Genomic DNA, 14,811 nt, shown 5'->3' on the forward strand with positions numbered 1-14,811 from the left:
TCTCTACACCTGAAAAAGTGTGGATGCTGGTTCCCAAGAGACTGACTGACCACCGCATGGCAGCCACTATAGTTGATGAATGCTGTCCTAGAGCTGAAGCAGGATTGGAATGACCGTCTCATATATGCCACCCAAGCTCAGTTCAACTCAATGTTCGGTTGTGTTAGAGCAGTAACCTAGATAACCCTGAATCACTACCGAAATTTCATCATATGTTCTTTGAAATGTAAAAGCAAAAAGTTCAACAGCCAAAATCGCTAATTATAATTTCATTTTTGATGACTGTTTCCAGCAAATCTAAATTTCCGCAATCAGATTTTATGCCGATCATATGTACAACACATGACACATCATTCCAGGGACATGCAGAAAGTGGCTGATAATAAAATAAGATTAACATAAAATATCATGTGTACTGTGCTGACGGGACAAGTTCATGTACACAGACTGGTTTAGAGGAGAAAATTATAATTATCGATATTGGCTGTTGAAGTTTTTCTGCTATGTGTCATAGTACTTTAGATCGCTCCCATACCTGAATGAAGTCAAGCATATGTAACGTACACTCAAGCGCCAAAGAAACTGGTATAGGCATGCGTATCCAAATACAGAGATATGTAACCAGGCACAATACGGCGCTGCGGTCGGTAACGCCTATATATGTAAGACAACAAGTGTCTGGCGCAGTTGTTACATCGATTACTGCTGCTACAAGGCAGGTTACTAATATGTAAATGAGTTTGAATGTTGTGTTACAGTCGTCGCACGAGCGATGGGACACAGCATCTCCGAGGTAGCGATGAAGTGGGGATTTTCCCGTACGACCATTTCCCGTACGACCGATCCAGTAAAACATCAAATCTCCGACATCGCTGGGACCGGAGAAAGATCCTGGAAGAACGGGACCAACGATGACTGAGGAGAATCGTTCAACGTGACAGAAGTGCAACCTTTCCGCAAATTGCTGCAGATTTCAGTGCTGGGCCGTCAACAAGTGCCAGCATGCGAAATATTCAACGAAACATGATCGATATGGGATTTCGGAGTCGAAGGCTCTCTCGTTTACCCTTGATAACTGCACGACACAAAGGTTTACGCCTCGCCTGGGCCCGTCAAAACCGACATTGGACAGTTGATGACTGGAAACATGTTGCCTGGTTGGACGAATCTCGTTTCAAATTGTATCGCGCGGACGGACGTGTTGGCTATGGAGGCAACTTCAAGAGTCCAAGGACCGTGCATGTCAGCAGAGGACTACTCAAGCTGCTGGAGGCTCCGTGGTGCTGTGGGCGTGTGCAGTTGGAGTAAGATGGGACCCTTGATACATCTAGATACGACTGTGACAGGTGACACGTACATAAGCATCCTGTCTGATCATCTTTATACATTCATGTATATTGTTCATTCCGACTGACTTGGACAATTCCAGCAGGACAATGCGACACCCCACACGTCCAGAATTGCTACAGAGTGGCTCCAAGAAAACACTTCCGCTGGCCACGAAACTCTCTAGACATGACCATTATTGAGCGTATATGGGATGCCTTGCAACGTGCTGTTCAGAAGAGATCTCCATCCCGTCTTACGGATTTTCGGACAGCCCTGCAGGATTCATGGTGTCAGTGTCCTCCAGCACTACTTCACACATGAAACGAGTCCATGCCACGTCGTGTTGCGGCACTTCTACATGCTCGAGGGAGCGATATTAGGCATGTGCACCAGTTTCTTTGGCTCTTCAGTGTATATTCCTTCTACCGTACTGTACGCAGCCAGTGTTTGCTATGTTTTCTAGCATTGCAATTTTGCGGCCAGCCGTGTGGATGCAGGGAATGCCGTTCACACGCAGAGGCGCTATCAGACTGTGTGCTGACAGCAGGTTCCTGCCCTCTCTGCTGCAGGCGCACCCGGCCAGGAGCAGCGGCGCAGAGTCTGCCAGAAGCAGAGCGACATGCCGGCGGGAGCTGTGTTGGCCAGGGCGGCCGAGGCGTGCAGCTGAGGGCGCGGCGGCTGGGCTGTGCCGGCGGCTGGCAGCTGGGCTGGGCTGGGCTCGCAGCCATGACGTGAGCTGCGGAGCATGGCCCTCACCACCGGCGTACCGGTAAGACCCAACTCACGCCACTGTATACAGATTTCATTTACTATTTGTTGCTATTTTTTCTTGTGGTCTGCAGCGTATAAACGACTGAAGGCGGTGTATCACACTTACATTATCTGGTTAAAAGTGTCTGAATAGCTATTAGTCGACATTAACATGGAGTCTGTCGACACTAAGCCTTACGTCGACTTGAACTCTGCTGGGGAAACTTTCAGTCGGATGTCTGAAAGTCTGGGCAGGAAATGCAGCCCGTTTTCCTATCAAGAGCCGCAGTCAGAGAAAGTAGTGGTGTTGAACGCTGGGGTGTGGAGCCAAGTCAACAGTCTAACTAAGCCTAAAGGTATTCCAATAGGTATAACTCGGGACTCTGCACAGGACAGTCCATTTCGGGAATAGAATTGTCTGCAAACCACAGGGTGCACTATCAAGCTAATGCAAACAGTCACCGTCTCCGACCGTTCCTTTATTGTGTGCAGGATACAATGCTGTAAAATGTATTCGTATCCTTCCGCCGGCCGGAGTGGCCGAGCGGTTCTTGGCTCTACAGTCTGGAACCGCGCGACCGCTACGGTCGCAGGTTCGAATCCTGCCTCGGGCATGGACGTCTGTGATGTCCTTAGGTTAGTTAGGTTTAAGTAGTTCTAAGTTCTAGGGGACTGATGACCTGAGAAGTTAAGTCCCATAGTGCTCAGAGCCATTTGAACCATATCCTTCCGCATTAACGTTTTAGAAAGCGCAATAACAAGACCACACCCTAACTGCGAAATAGAACCTCCTCTATGGTAAAACCACCTACTCCATACTTCAATCTAAGCATTACACACGAAGGCATTCAGCAAACTAAATTCCTTCCATCGGAGTACACAGGCTGCGGAGTGATTCATCACTTCAGAACAGCCGTCTGCAGTCACCGCTGCCCCATAGCGCCGCACTCTACACCACCTCCAATGTCGCTTAGCACTGAGTATAGAAATTTGTGGCTGATAAGTAGCTGTTCGAGCAGTGTACCCCATTCCTCTTCACTTCTTGTGCAGGTTGGGTGCCAGCAGCACTCTGGAACTCACTAGTGATTCCTTTCGCTGATTTCATGCGATTTCTTAAAACCACGCTATGCCAGTGCACGTCGGTCTATGTCCATCAGTACATCAAGTCATTCCGGTTTTGGTTTATCTGTGGTTCTTTCTTCCGAGTCACACCACCAACAGTCGACTCGGCCACCTTTACAAGGGTTGAAATGTCCCTGACGCATTTCTTCCTCAGGTGACATCCAATGACTAGTCCACGTTCGAAGTCACAGAGCTTCCCTGAGGTACGCGTTCGACATTACATAGGGCTGTCCAGGTTCTTTTGACCAGATAGTCAATAACTGTTATTGCTACAGTCCATAGTACGTTACAAAATTGTATCCTTTTGTATAAAAAATCCAGCACTATATTACACCACTATTTAAAAAGAAGGAAAAAATCAATGGAAAGAGACTGATCCACAGATCGGGGAGGAAATAGACAGGGAAGGAGATAATTACATTGAGAAAAGCAAACAAATGTTAACAATAATAAAAAGAGGTTACCGATTATGGAAAGAAGAGGTAAAGAACATATTGCTAGGCAGACATGTTAATTATTCACGATCGTATCATTGTTTTACCTGTAAATGATGAAGGACAAACAACCAGGGGCATTCCACGACTCTGTGTCCTTGGGGCTGCACCACTGCTGGCACACAGAAAACGTGGCTTCCTATATTCTCACAGCTGTTCGCACTGACTGATCCTCATGTTTCTGGCATGTAGGTTCTGTAGCGGATGCGCCTGTGGTCCTATCCTTAGTCCAACACTGCAGACGTGCGTTCTTCCCCTTTTCTGCTGCAGCGGAGACCAAACTGGAACAGCTGGTACTGGCCTGGAGGTGGTGGTGGTGGTTTTTGGGGGAAGGAGACCAGACAGCGAGGTCATCGGTCTCATCGGATTAGGGAAGGACGGGGAAGGAAGTCGGCCGTGCCCTTTGAAAGGAACCATCCCGGCATTTTCCTGGAGCGATTTAGGGAAATCACGGAAAACCTAAATCAGGATGGCCGGACGCGGGATTGAACCGTCGTCCTCCCGAATGCGAGTCCAGTGTCTAACCACTGCGCCACCTCGCTCGGTACTGGCCTGGAACTCAGGAGTCAAAACTCCTCGTACGTACTTGCATACACCATAGTCTTGGTAAAATATACGAAGTACAAATCGTGGTTGTATACTCGAATAGAGTCAGACCTTTTTCCACCCCTACCCTGACGATAGTGCCAAATGTGACCAGTCAGCCAAACACCGTGAAGGCCGCGGTTTTATCTCTGTCACCATCTTCTCAACTTCGTCCCTACATATGTCAGCGCCATGTATGCTCGGCAACCTGTCTTTTTTCAGGCATTTAATGATGTCTGCACAAAGTTTGACTGAAACTGGTTCAGCATTCCAAACCTACGGTTTACACGCCACGTCCCTTCACAACCCCACCCCCTCGTCCAACTACAGATTGGGGTCTGTACAATCTGTAGGTGCTTGCCGGGATGTGAAAGACAGATTCTGCTTGTCAGCTTAGCAAATAAAAACAACATCCTGCCTAGTAGTCTCCTGTTTCCTGGACCGTGGAGACACCAGGCTAAAATACCTACAGGAAGGAATTCTATTGCCACGATAAATGACTTCTTTAATGAAGGGAATGGGAGGAAATAACAGACCAGTCGACAAGCAGTGAATTGAAATTATGACAACTTCATTCTTGATAAAAACAAACAAATGCGAGCAGTCGTGTCACAAAGAACGGAACTTATCCAGCGCACAGTTGTGGGTTATATGACGAGCTTCCGAAGTGCTTTGGGTGAAAATAAGTGAACATAAAATCTATATACAGGGTGTTTCAAAAATGACCGGTATATTTGAAACGGCAATAAAAACTAAACGAGCAGCGATAGAAATACACTGTTTGTTGCAATATGCTTGGGACAATAGTACATTTTCAGGCAGACAAACTTTCGAAATTACAGTAGTTACAATTTTCAACAACAGATGGCGCTGCGGTCTGGGAAACTCTATAGTACGATATTTTCCACATATCCACCATGCGTAGCAATAATATGGCGTAGTCTCTGAATGAAATTACCCGAAACCTTTGACAACGTGTCTGTCGGAATGGCTTCACATGCAGATGAGATGTACTGCTTCAGCTGTTCAATTGTTTCTTGATTCTGGCGGTACACCTGGTCTTTCAAGTGTCCCCACAGAAAGAAGTCACAGGGGTTCATGTCTGGCGAATAGGGAGGCCAATCCACGCCGCCTCCTGTATGTTTCGGATAGCCCAAAGCAATCACACGATCATCGAAATATTCATTCAGGAAATTAAAGACGTCGGCCGTGCGATGTGGCCGGGCACCATCTTGCATAAACCACGAGGTGTTCGCAGTGTCGTCTAAGGCAGTTTGTACCGCCACAAATTCACGAAGAATGTCCAGATAGCGTGATGCGGTAATCGTTTCGGATCTGAAAAATGGGCCAATGATTCCTTTGGAAGAAATGGCGGCCCAGACCAGTACTTTTTGAGGATGCAGGGACGATGGGACTGCAACATGGGGCTTTTCGGTTCCCCATATGCGCCAGTGCTGTTTATTGACGAAGCCGTCCAGGTAAAAATAAGCTTTATCAGTAAACCAAATGCTGCCCACATGCATATTGCCGTCATCAATCCTGTGCACTATATCGTTAGCGAATGTCTCTCGTGCAGCAATGGTAGCGGCGCTGAGGGGTTGCCGCGTTTGAATTTTGTATGAATAGAGGTGTAAACTCTGGCGCATGAGACGATACGTGGACGTTGGCGTCATTTGGACCGCAGCTGCAACACGGCGAACGGAAACCCGAGGCCGCTGTTGGATCACCTGCTGCACTAGCTGCGCGTTGCCCTCTGTGGTTTCCATATGCGGTCGCCCTACCTTTCCAGCACGTTCATCCGTCACGTTCCCAGTCCGTTGAAATTTTTCAAACAGATCCTTTATTGTATCGCTTTTCGGTCCTTTGGTTACATTAAACCTCCGTTGAAAACTTTGTCTTGTTGCAACAACACTGTGTTCTAGGCGGTGGAATTCCAACACCAGAAAAATCCTCTGTTCTAAGGAATAAACCATGTTGTCTACAGCACACTTGCACGTTGTGAACAGCACACGCTTACAGCAGAAAGACGACGTACAGAATGGCGCACCCACAGACTGCGTTGTCTTCTATATCTTTCACATCACTTGCAGCGCCATCTGTTGTTGAAAATTGTAACTACTGTAATTTCGAAAGTTTGTCCGCCTGAAAATGTACTGTTGTCCCAAGCATATTGCAGCAAACGGTGTATTTCTATCGCTGCTCGTTTAGTTTTTATTGCCGTTTCAAATATACCGGTCATTTTTGAAACACCCTGTAGAATCAAACGATGAACAATGATAACTCGTCTAATCCTAGAGAGAGTGATAAATGAGAAAGTGTAGATGAATCTTCAGGACTGAGAATAATGAACGAAAGGAGTTGATCACTAACGAAGTAGCCACGAACATTCTACTGCACAACGTCTTGACTGACGTTGAGTGAATCTACACATGATTCTTTGCAAGATGATGGAAGCCCACACATGTCTGGTGAAGTGGCAGCAACTATCGCACTCCCTGCTGCTAGTCAGGAAGTGAAACAGCCTGAAAACTGCAACGAAACGGAGCTGTGAGAGCGCCTCTCACACCCAGACCTCCAGATGTCGCACACTCAGATCGGTGTCAAACGCTGTGTGTCGATAGAGTACCAACCAAAACCCCCATGTGGTTCGCACTGTGCACTGTTGTCCAGCAGAACGAGCGTAGAAGTTAATCAAAAGTGACGCCAGACCTACAGGGCACAGGGGAAGTGTAACTGTGAGCAATTAACGCAAATGGATTCCGCGGGTGAGTTGATAACGCCTAAGGTCGTTGTATGCAACGCAGTTTAATAATTACGATTCCGCTCCACCTGGAGTGCGCTCGCCGATATCCAGTGTTTCCTGTTCTGTGATGTTCGACGTATTCCACTGATCAATTATGTTCAGTAGGAATGCTGCAAACTTTGCCTCATCTTCAGTTACTTCCGGCGTTGTACGAGCGTCGTTCAATAAGAAATACCCCACTTTTTTTCAGAACATTGAAACCAATAATAGTAGCTAACGGGCAAAAATTCTAACAATGAAGGAAGTAAGGAGCCACTAGGATCGGGCGAGGAAGTGGGGCTAAGTGCTGGTAGAAGTAACGCAACACCTTACTTCTAATGCATTTACTAAAACTAGCTAAAATACAATGTACAATCTGCCAACGTAATGAATATAGGGAGAATCAAACCATAAGAAACTAGTTCATCAACAATTTAACATTGTACCACGCAACATAGTACTGCGTATGCCTTAAGGGCTGCATACGCAAAGAAAGCCTGAAGGGCCAATTTAGCAAGAATACATACAACGTGTTCAGCCTGAAGGGCTGTGCAACTTCCAAGTACGGGGCCTGAAGGGCCAATTCATCAAGGTACTTAATAAACAGTTCAGCCTGGAGGGCTGGCCGATGGTTAAGGTTAGGCAATTTCTCCAAAATAGAAGGCAAATCAACAAATTTATCAGTAATCGAGCCTTAAGGGCCACAGTACATTTAGAATCCACATTGAGCATTAAGAACTATCGTACAGCGAAGCAATTCCCTAAAACGTAGCAACCTTAAATAAATCAATTGATACTATCCAGCTTAAATCCTAGGGACAACAATACATGCATATACTTCCAAAAGGTAAACTTGCATAAAATCTAAATTTAAAAATGCAAACAATCGCACACCAACATGGCCAGCAAATTTACAAAAGTTTAACCACAGTTGCTGAGTATGAAATACAAACAGCTGCAAGGCTACCAATCAGTCATCGTGCCCCAATATCATGATTTACAATCTTCAGGCATTACGAAACAGGAAAAATACAAGGCGAGCCCCAAGGAGAAATTAAATGATGCCCTTCAATTACAAATCATTAGACCGCAGCGTAAAGCTGCCACATTTCACAAACTGGCGTAAAAGCCACCAGCTCAATCGACACTGTTCATATAGGCAAACATACAAATAAAATTGTCTAATCCTGTAAAATTCAGTCTAAAAGAGGGCTGATAATAACATACCGTATTAAAACAATCTTTAAGATAAACACATGCACCAACAACTTTTAAGGTGTGCACAGCCACGTACTTCACAAATTTCTTTTCTTTCTCTCACATACATAGAACACGAAGGCTTGGAACTGACTACCAAATTGGTCACAAGAATCAATAGATAGCCACCAATTCATCAGTACCTAATTAGACAGTCTCCTAGTGTAACATGACAGAGCAACAGTTAACATTCACAGCCTTTGATTCAACATGTCCTACTATCCTCGTTGTACAGCATCGACCATGCCCGGAGTGCCTACTGCAAATTTTAACCAAGCAATTCACGCTCGGGTCGACGCCTAACCGAGGAACCAGCCCAGCAGTACAAGAGCAACCTACACACTCTAAGTCAAACTCCGCAAACGCACTGGAGAACTAACATTCAACCCTTTTCCTTCATAGGTTCAGAACCGGCGAGCTAAACCGGTGGACGGAAAACACAATGTCGGCGGCAGCAACATAAAGGAAGTCGCAAACACCACCGTAATACAAGGCAATAGCAAGTCAAAAGCACAACGGCAATAGCGAAATATACTCAACTTCAGTCCCGGAGGAAAACCTGCCGCCCTCAGTGCTCAAAACATTCCCGGAGCAACCGTCCTCGGCGACTCCCACTATTCTCCGAAACAGCAACATCACAGCTCCTTATTTCAATTCTCTTCCGACAAGAACAAGCATAATCGGAGCTAACGGCTTCTCCAAGTCAGACACGCTATGCCGTAGAACCTCACGGTGGAATGGGCTGGCCGACACCACACAAACCACCGCAAGTAAGACAAACAAGCACTTCCGGAGTCAATGGCGTACTGCCACGCTTCACGACTCAGTCACTCCAACCCACCGATCTAGAGGGCGGGGCATGACACGAGGAGAACAGACGGCGCCGCCACGCGGAAAAGCGCCGGCGGGAAGCCAAGGCGTAATTAGGGCGCGTGTTTAAACGAGACGGACAGAAGCACGTCTGAAACATGCTTATTGGTAAGAGTCAGAATTTGGTGACAATATACATCAACATGTCTTTTGCATGTCCTATTTTTCTCCATCACGTTCTATGGCCATACACCAATGTTGTGGAAGAGCATGTATTCCCTGCTTGTAAAAGCTCTTGTCCTGTAGGCGTAGCCATGTTTTCACTGCGTTACTGACACTCCGGTCATCTTCAAAGTGTGTTCCCCGTTGAGAATCTTTAAGCGGCCCATACAGGTGGAAGTCCGAGGGTGCCAGGTCTGGACTGTAGGGTGAGCATTCGTGGAACCTATCTTCAGCACCTCCGAGAGTCTCGATCATTGCAGACGCACTTCCAATGCTGACCGACAACTGCAGAGCCAACAGTCGAGGTGTGATGCGCCGGTCGGCACGAACAATGGCATCCGCACGATTCAGCACGTCTGGAGCAGTGGCTGTGACAGGACGTCCCGAGTATGGCTGATCGTGGAGCTCTGTTTCTGCATTTCCTGAGGCTCTGACTTTCTTTACCCATCGCCCAGTTGTACTCCTATCAACTGCAGCATCGCCAAACACTGCACACAAACGTCATGGATGTTCACCACGGTTTCTTTTTCCGCGTACAAGAATTCAATAACAGCACGCTGCTTGCAATGTGCGTAGTATGTGGACGCCATTATGACGCTGCACTACGGCTCTGCTATCTGCCACAACGGTTTGAAACTTCACCGGCGCACAGAACAAACATCAAATGTGAAGCACCAACAAGAACGTATGTGTATGTAGATTAATGGCTTTTTAAAAAATGCTAGGCATTATTTATTGAACCAACGTCTTATGTACACGGCAGTTGCTATGCGACAGTTCAATGAGAATGTCAATAACGTTCCAGGGAACATGTCGCACTACAGCAGTACCTGTAGCGTGCAAACTGGATACCAACTGCAGACCCATTTGTCTGTGCGTGACTCTAGCCACAACGCTCACATGTATTTTACGCGGCGCTGCCATCTGCAGTCACTTATTATTATTATTATTGTTACTTCTGCACGTGTGATGTAATTGTTTCTTTGTTCTATTGTCCCACTGTTTATGCTCATTCTGTGAAACTACAAATGCACTAGCTGCTTCATCGCGAGAGGTGTCTGTTCCGTCGCTCATGTTCGACAGAACACCACACCTATCTATACAAATGTACTATCTATAGGTTTGCTGCTTTCAACTAACGAAGCGAAAGCAGACTGCCAAAGCAACATTGCTATAAACACAGAAAAGTGTTTTTACATTTCAGGAAAGTGTTCTCCCGTAGAACAGTTTCAGGTGTCAACCACTAAAAAAAAAAAAAAAAATACTGTCAGTGGGGTTAGACGCCATCCTTGCTAGGACGACCTAACGCATTATTATGTCACTCACGGAATTCATTCGCATTAATCACTCACAGACATGCTTTTCTGTTCTCTAGTAGTTATGGTGTTACTTTTAATTCAAGTTTACTCCCGTTCTGCTGGACGACAGGACATAGTACAAACCAAATCGGAGTTTTGGTTGACACTCTATCGACATACAACGTTTGGTACCGACCTGAGTGTCTGACATCTGGAGGTTTGGGTGCGAGCAGTTTTGTAATCTCTGGGACACGGCACAGCTGCGCGTCTCTTCCAGTAGGAAAAGGTCCCTGTGGCCAAATTGACTGTGGGCGGCAATGTTCAAATGTGTGTTAAATCTTATGGGACTTAACTGCTAAGGTCATCAGTCCCTAAGCTTACACACTACTTAACCTAAATTATCCTAGGGACAAACACACACACCCATGCCCGAGGCAGGACTCGAACCTCCGCCGGGACCAGCCGGGCGGCAATGCAAACTGTTCCTACTGTTTTCGGTCGAGTGAACCGCTCGATTAGTCACAATAAAAATTGCTCTGCCCATCATTGCCTATACTAGGGCAAGCTATCGGTGGTTACAGCTCGACGGAGAAAACTGCTTTTAATGTATACATCGGTAGCTTAATTTTATAGGCTTTTTAATTAATTGATATACGGGGTGTTTCAAGAGGAATGGTCAATACTCAGGTATGTGACAGGAACGATCATTCGAAGCAAAAGAGTCTACTAAACATGGGCTCTAATATGCGTACCTTAAGAGCTATCAGCATTCCTTCATCTTCGTCACTGTGAAGCAAATTTGCTCTATTGCGATATCTTTGCTTCCGATATTTTGGGAGGAGGTAGTATGGATCAAAACAAGAATAAATTGTCTGGTAAACATGCACATAGCTAAGAGGTATGAGGATTTGCTTTATAGATGTTTCATAGTAACAAAAATGATCAAGTGCCCATAACTCTCGAAGTATGCGTTTTAAACCTCATGATTACTACAGTTTTTATTGCTTCGGATAATCATTACTTCCACATTCCTGACTACTGATTATTTCTCCTGGCAACCCTTTGTAGGCCCATGCCTACTACCACTGAACTCGAGATTACTTGAACAATACGAATCTGTGACTTTAAACGCGATTAAAATTTTATTCAAATCTGTTTCCTTGTAACGGGACTGGAGTGAATAAGTGCTTAATGAGATTTCTCCGCCGCACGGAGTAGCCGCGCAGTTAGAGGTGCCATGTCACGGGTTGCGCGGCCCCTCCCGCCGGAGGTTCGAGTCCTCCCTCGGGCATGGGTGTGTGTGTCGTTCTTAGCATAAGTTAGTTTAAAGTTGTGTAAGTCTAGGGACCGATGACCTCAGCAGTTTGGTCCCTTAGGAATTCACACACACATTTGAACCATTTGAGATTTCTCCATTTCTACAAGTCTCAGAAGTCTCCTGATGGCACATTCCTTGGGCCGGGGGTCGAAACTCAGATTAGCAGCTTTTAACTCTACTCAGTTTACTGTAACATCTGTCGGTTTCGATTACATTTATGCCAGCCCCTCTCCCCTTCCCCTCGCCGCCCTCCCCTCCGGCCTTCACACTTCACTTACCACCACGAACGACATCGGAGCTGTCATCAATCAGCCTAGTGTTCAAAGCAAATATAGCTTTGAAAGTAATGTAGATTCTTTTCGATTACCTTTCAATGTACCTCGTCGCCTCCCCCTATGAGTTGCTGTCAGCCTTGTGAGACCAAATGTGAAGCTAGTGGACTATAAAAGCAGCAAAACTGACGTCATCAGATAATACTACGTCAAAAATTTTGCACCTCACGAGGCCACACACGACGTTTGTTTATTAGCTGCGCGAGCATAGCCTTATTTTTTGGTTATTGTCTTATAGAGTGATGCTTTTGGCGTATTACCACCACGAATCTTATTCTTTACGAGATTACAGACCGATTGCATGCGATTTAGGTCTAGATCAATGGTTCTGGACCCGTCACCCCCCTTGATCTGCCCCCCCCCCTTTTGGTCTGAAGCCAGGTATTGCCAGTGTATAGGAAATTCTTTGAGCGGATGCCATTCTCACGTCTTTTTCTCTACCTACAACGTTACACGCTTGCATTATGCAACACTAGGCCGCCTACACATAATTACAGAAACTGCAGATTTTCATTCTCTCGCAATCTTAGCAGCCACCCACGCTAAAATAACATTACCTGGATCCGCTATAAATGCACGTAAGGCAGCCTCTCAGCTGCTGTTTGCGTTACTCTCGGGTGGACGTGGCCCTGGCGACACAAGACATCACTCCCTCTTAACGTATTCTGCAACATTTTAAAGAGTTTAAAAACAGCCTGTTCAACAGAACTTATAAAAACAATTATTGGTAAAAGCACCATTCCCGTAAGTTATTCGAACATTTTACATAGCTGGAGAAACTCGAGTCTCACAGTGTTCACAATGGTTTGCTGTTTAGTGTATGTTCCACATAAAATTCTATGTATAGGCCTAATACATAATAAATTTACATGAAACTTAAAATTTCTTTCAGTTCTATACAGTAAGTAAAATTGTTTTTTTTTCTTTTGATGATTTATTTTCCTGTTCAGTCACATATGATTTTGAGAACAAACTGCCTGTCATCAAGTACCTTCATATCATCTAGACAGAAAACAGTGACAATAAGCTTAAAAGTTTAAAGCGATGCTTTACAATTTACGCCCAAGATTTCCTGCTATAGAAAGACTCCTTTGTTTCATCTTAGATGGTGCTCTTGTACTTATCTCCCTCCCTCCCTCTCCCCCCTCTCATTCTCTCTCTCTCTCTCTCTCTCTCTCTCTCTCTCTCTCTCTCCCTCTCTCTCTCTGTGTGTTCTAGTGTCAGTATCACCAGTAGGCCTCACCCTTCTTTTTATTCGCTGAAGAGCCTTCATTGACTTTGTCTCCGCGTCTCTCTGAGCACATACACTCGCACCGCAGCACGGCGACACAGCGAGGAAAGTCTTGTTTTCTCTATTGTAGTTACATGTCAGCCACTCGTATATCGATATATTGGCGGACAGAGCTCCAATTCTGATCGCACAGGTGCGCTCTTGGTGTTGGAAAAAGTTACGTGGTGGTATCCCCTTGCATTTTTCGTAGTTTATTTACCATATATGTATATAATATGCATCAAAGTACAAGTCACGGAATTGCTTAATGATCAAATATGGGTTTTCAGACTTAACGATTTAGTTTTAGTTTTTACAACAAAAAGTGCGTTACTTACGCTAAAATAGATAAAATAAGGAACGCAGATGTAGGAGGCTAAGCTACAGATCAATTTATTGCCACCAGGGCCCGTTCAACAACATTTTCCAACACGAGCGACGTATTATTTGATGCCACCCTTCAGACATGGGTTGCCTTTGGTTCAAATGGTTCAAATGGCTCTGAGCATTATGGGACTTAACACCTATGGTCATCAGTCCCCTAGAACTTAGAACTACTTAAACCTAACTAACCTAAGGACAGCACACAACACCCAGTCATCACGAGGCAGAGAAAATCCCTGACCCCGCCGGGAATCGAACCTGGGTTGCCTTTCTTGGGCTCATGTTAAGGTCATTAAAAATCACTGTAGAACTAGTGACTGATGAAGTAGGTGTTTTTTAGGATTCCGTACACCAATCGCTATAAACGGAACCCTTGAGGGATCACTTTCTTGTCTGACTGACTGTCTGTCTGTCCTCCTGTTAAAAGCCCTTTCTCTCAGGAACGGGCAGAAATGTTGTTGGCATTTATGTGAAATACTAAGGTCTACTATGGTTCCTTGGCAGTGTAAAAAATTTAAATTTCTAAGTCAATGCTGTCAAAAGATACGGCCATCTATATCATATATTATACTCGCAGACTCACTCACGCAAACCTGTAGAATACATATACATGACATATATACATGACTAGCTAAGAACACTGATAAGGGGAAGGGACAGGATGATAGGACATCTGCTAAGACATGAGGGAATGACTTCCATGGTACTAGAGGAATAATTGGGGACGTAGGTTGCAAGTGCTACTCTGAGATGAAGAGGTTAGCACAGGAAAGGAATTCGTGGCGGGCCGCATCAAACCAGTCAGTAGACTGACGACAAAAAAAAACAAAAAAAGCTAAGAAACCCGGCGTTGCGCGG

General features: G+C 45.4%; 1 protein-coding gene across 1 annotated transcript in view; it reads left to right on the forward strand.

Annotated features, from left to right (window-relative positions):
- Positions 1–1,970: 1,970 nt before the first annotated feature.
- The window catches only part of LOC124550625 (serine/arginine repetitive matrix protein 2-like), a 237,764-nt gene continuing 224,923 nt past the window's right edge, over positions 1,971–14,811 (forward strand). The window contains exon 1 of the mRNA XM_047125347.1: positions 1,971–2,098. Within this exon, the coding sequence (XP_046981303.1) occupies positions 2,075–2,098 (24 nt within the window). The 5' untranslated portion in view covers positions 1,971–2,074. The remainder of the gene's footprint in view (positions 2,099–14,811) is intronic.

The sequence above is a fragment of the Schistocerca americana genome, chromosome 9 (genome assembly GCF_021461395.2).
Source record: "Schistocerca americana isolate TAMUIC-IGC-003095 chromosome 9, iqSchAmer2.1, whole genome shotgun sequence".
Lineage (NCBI taxonomy): Eukaryota > Metazoa > Arthropoda > Insecta > Orthoptera > Acrididae > Schistocerca > Schistocerca americana.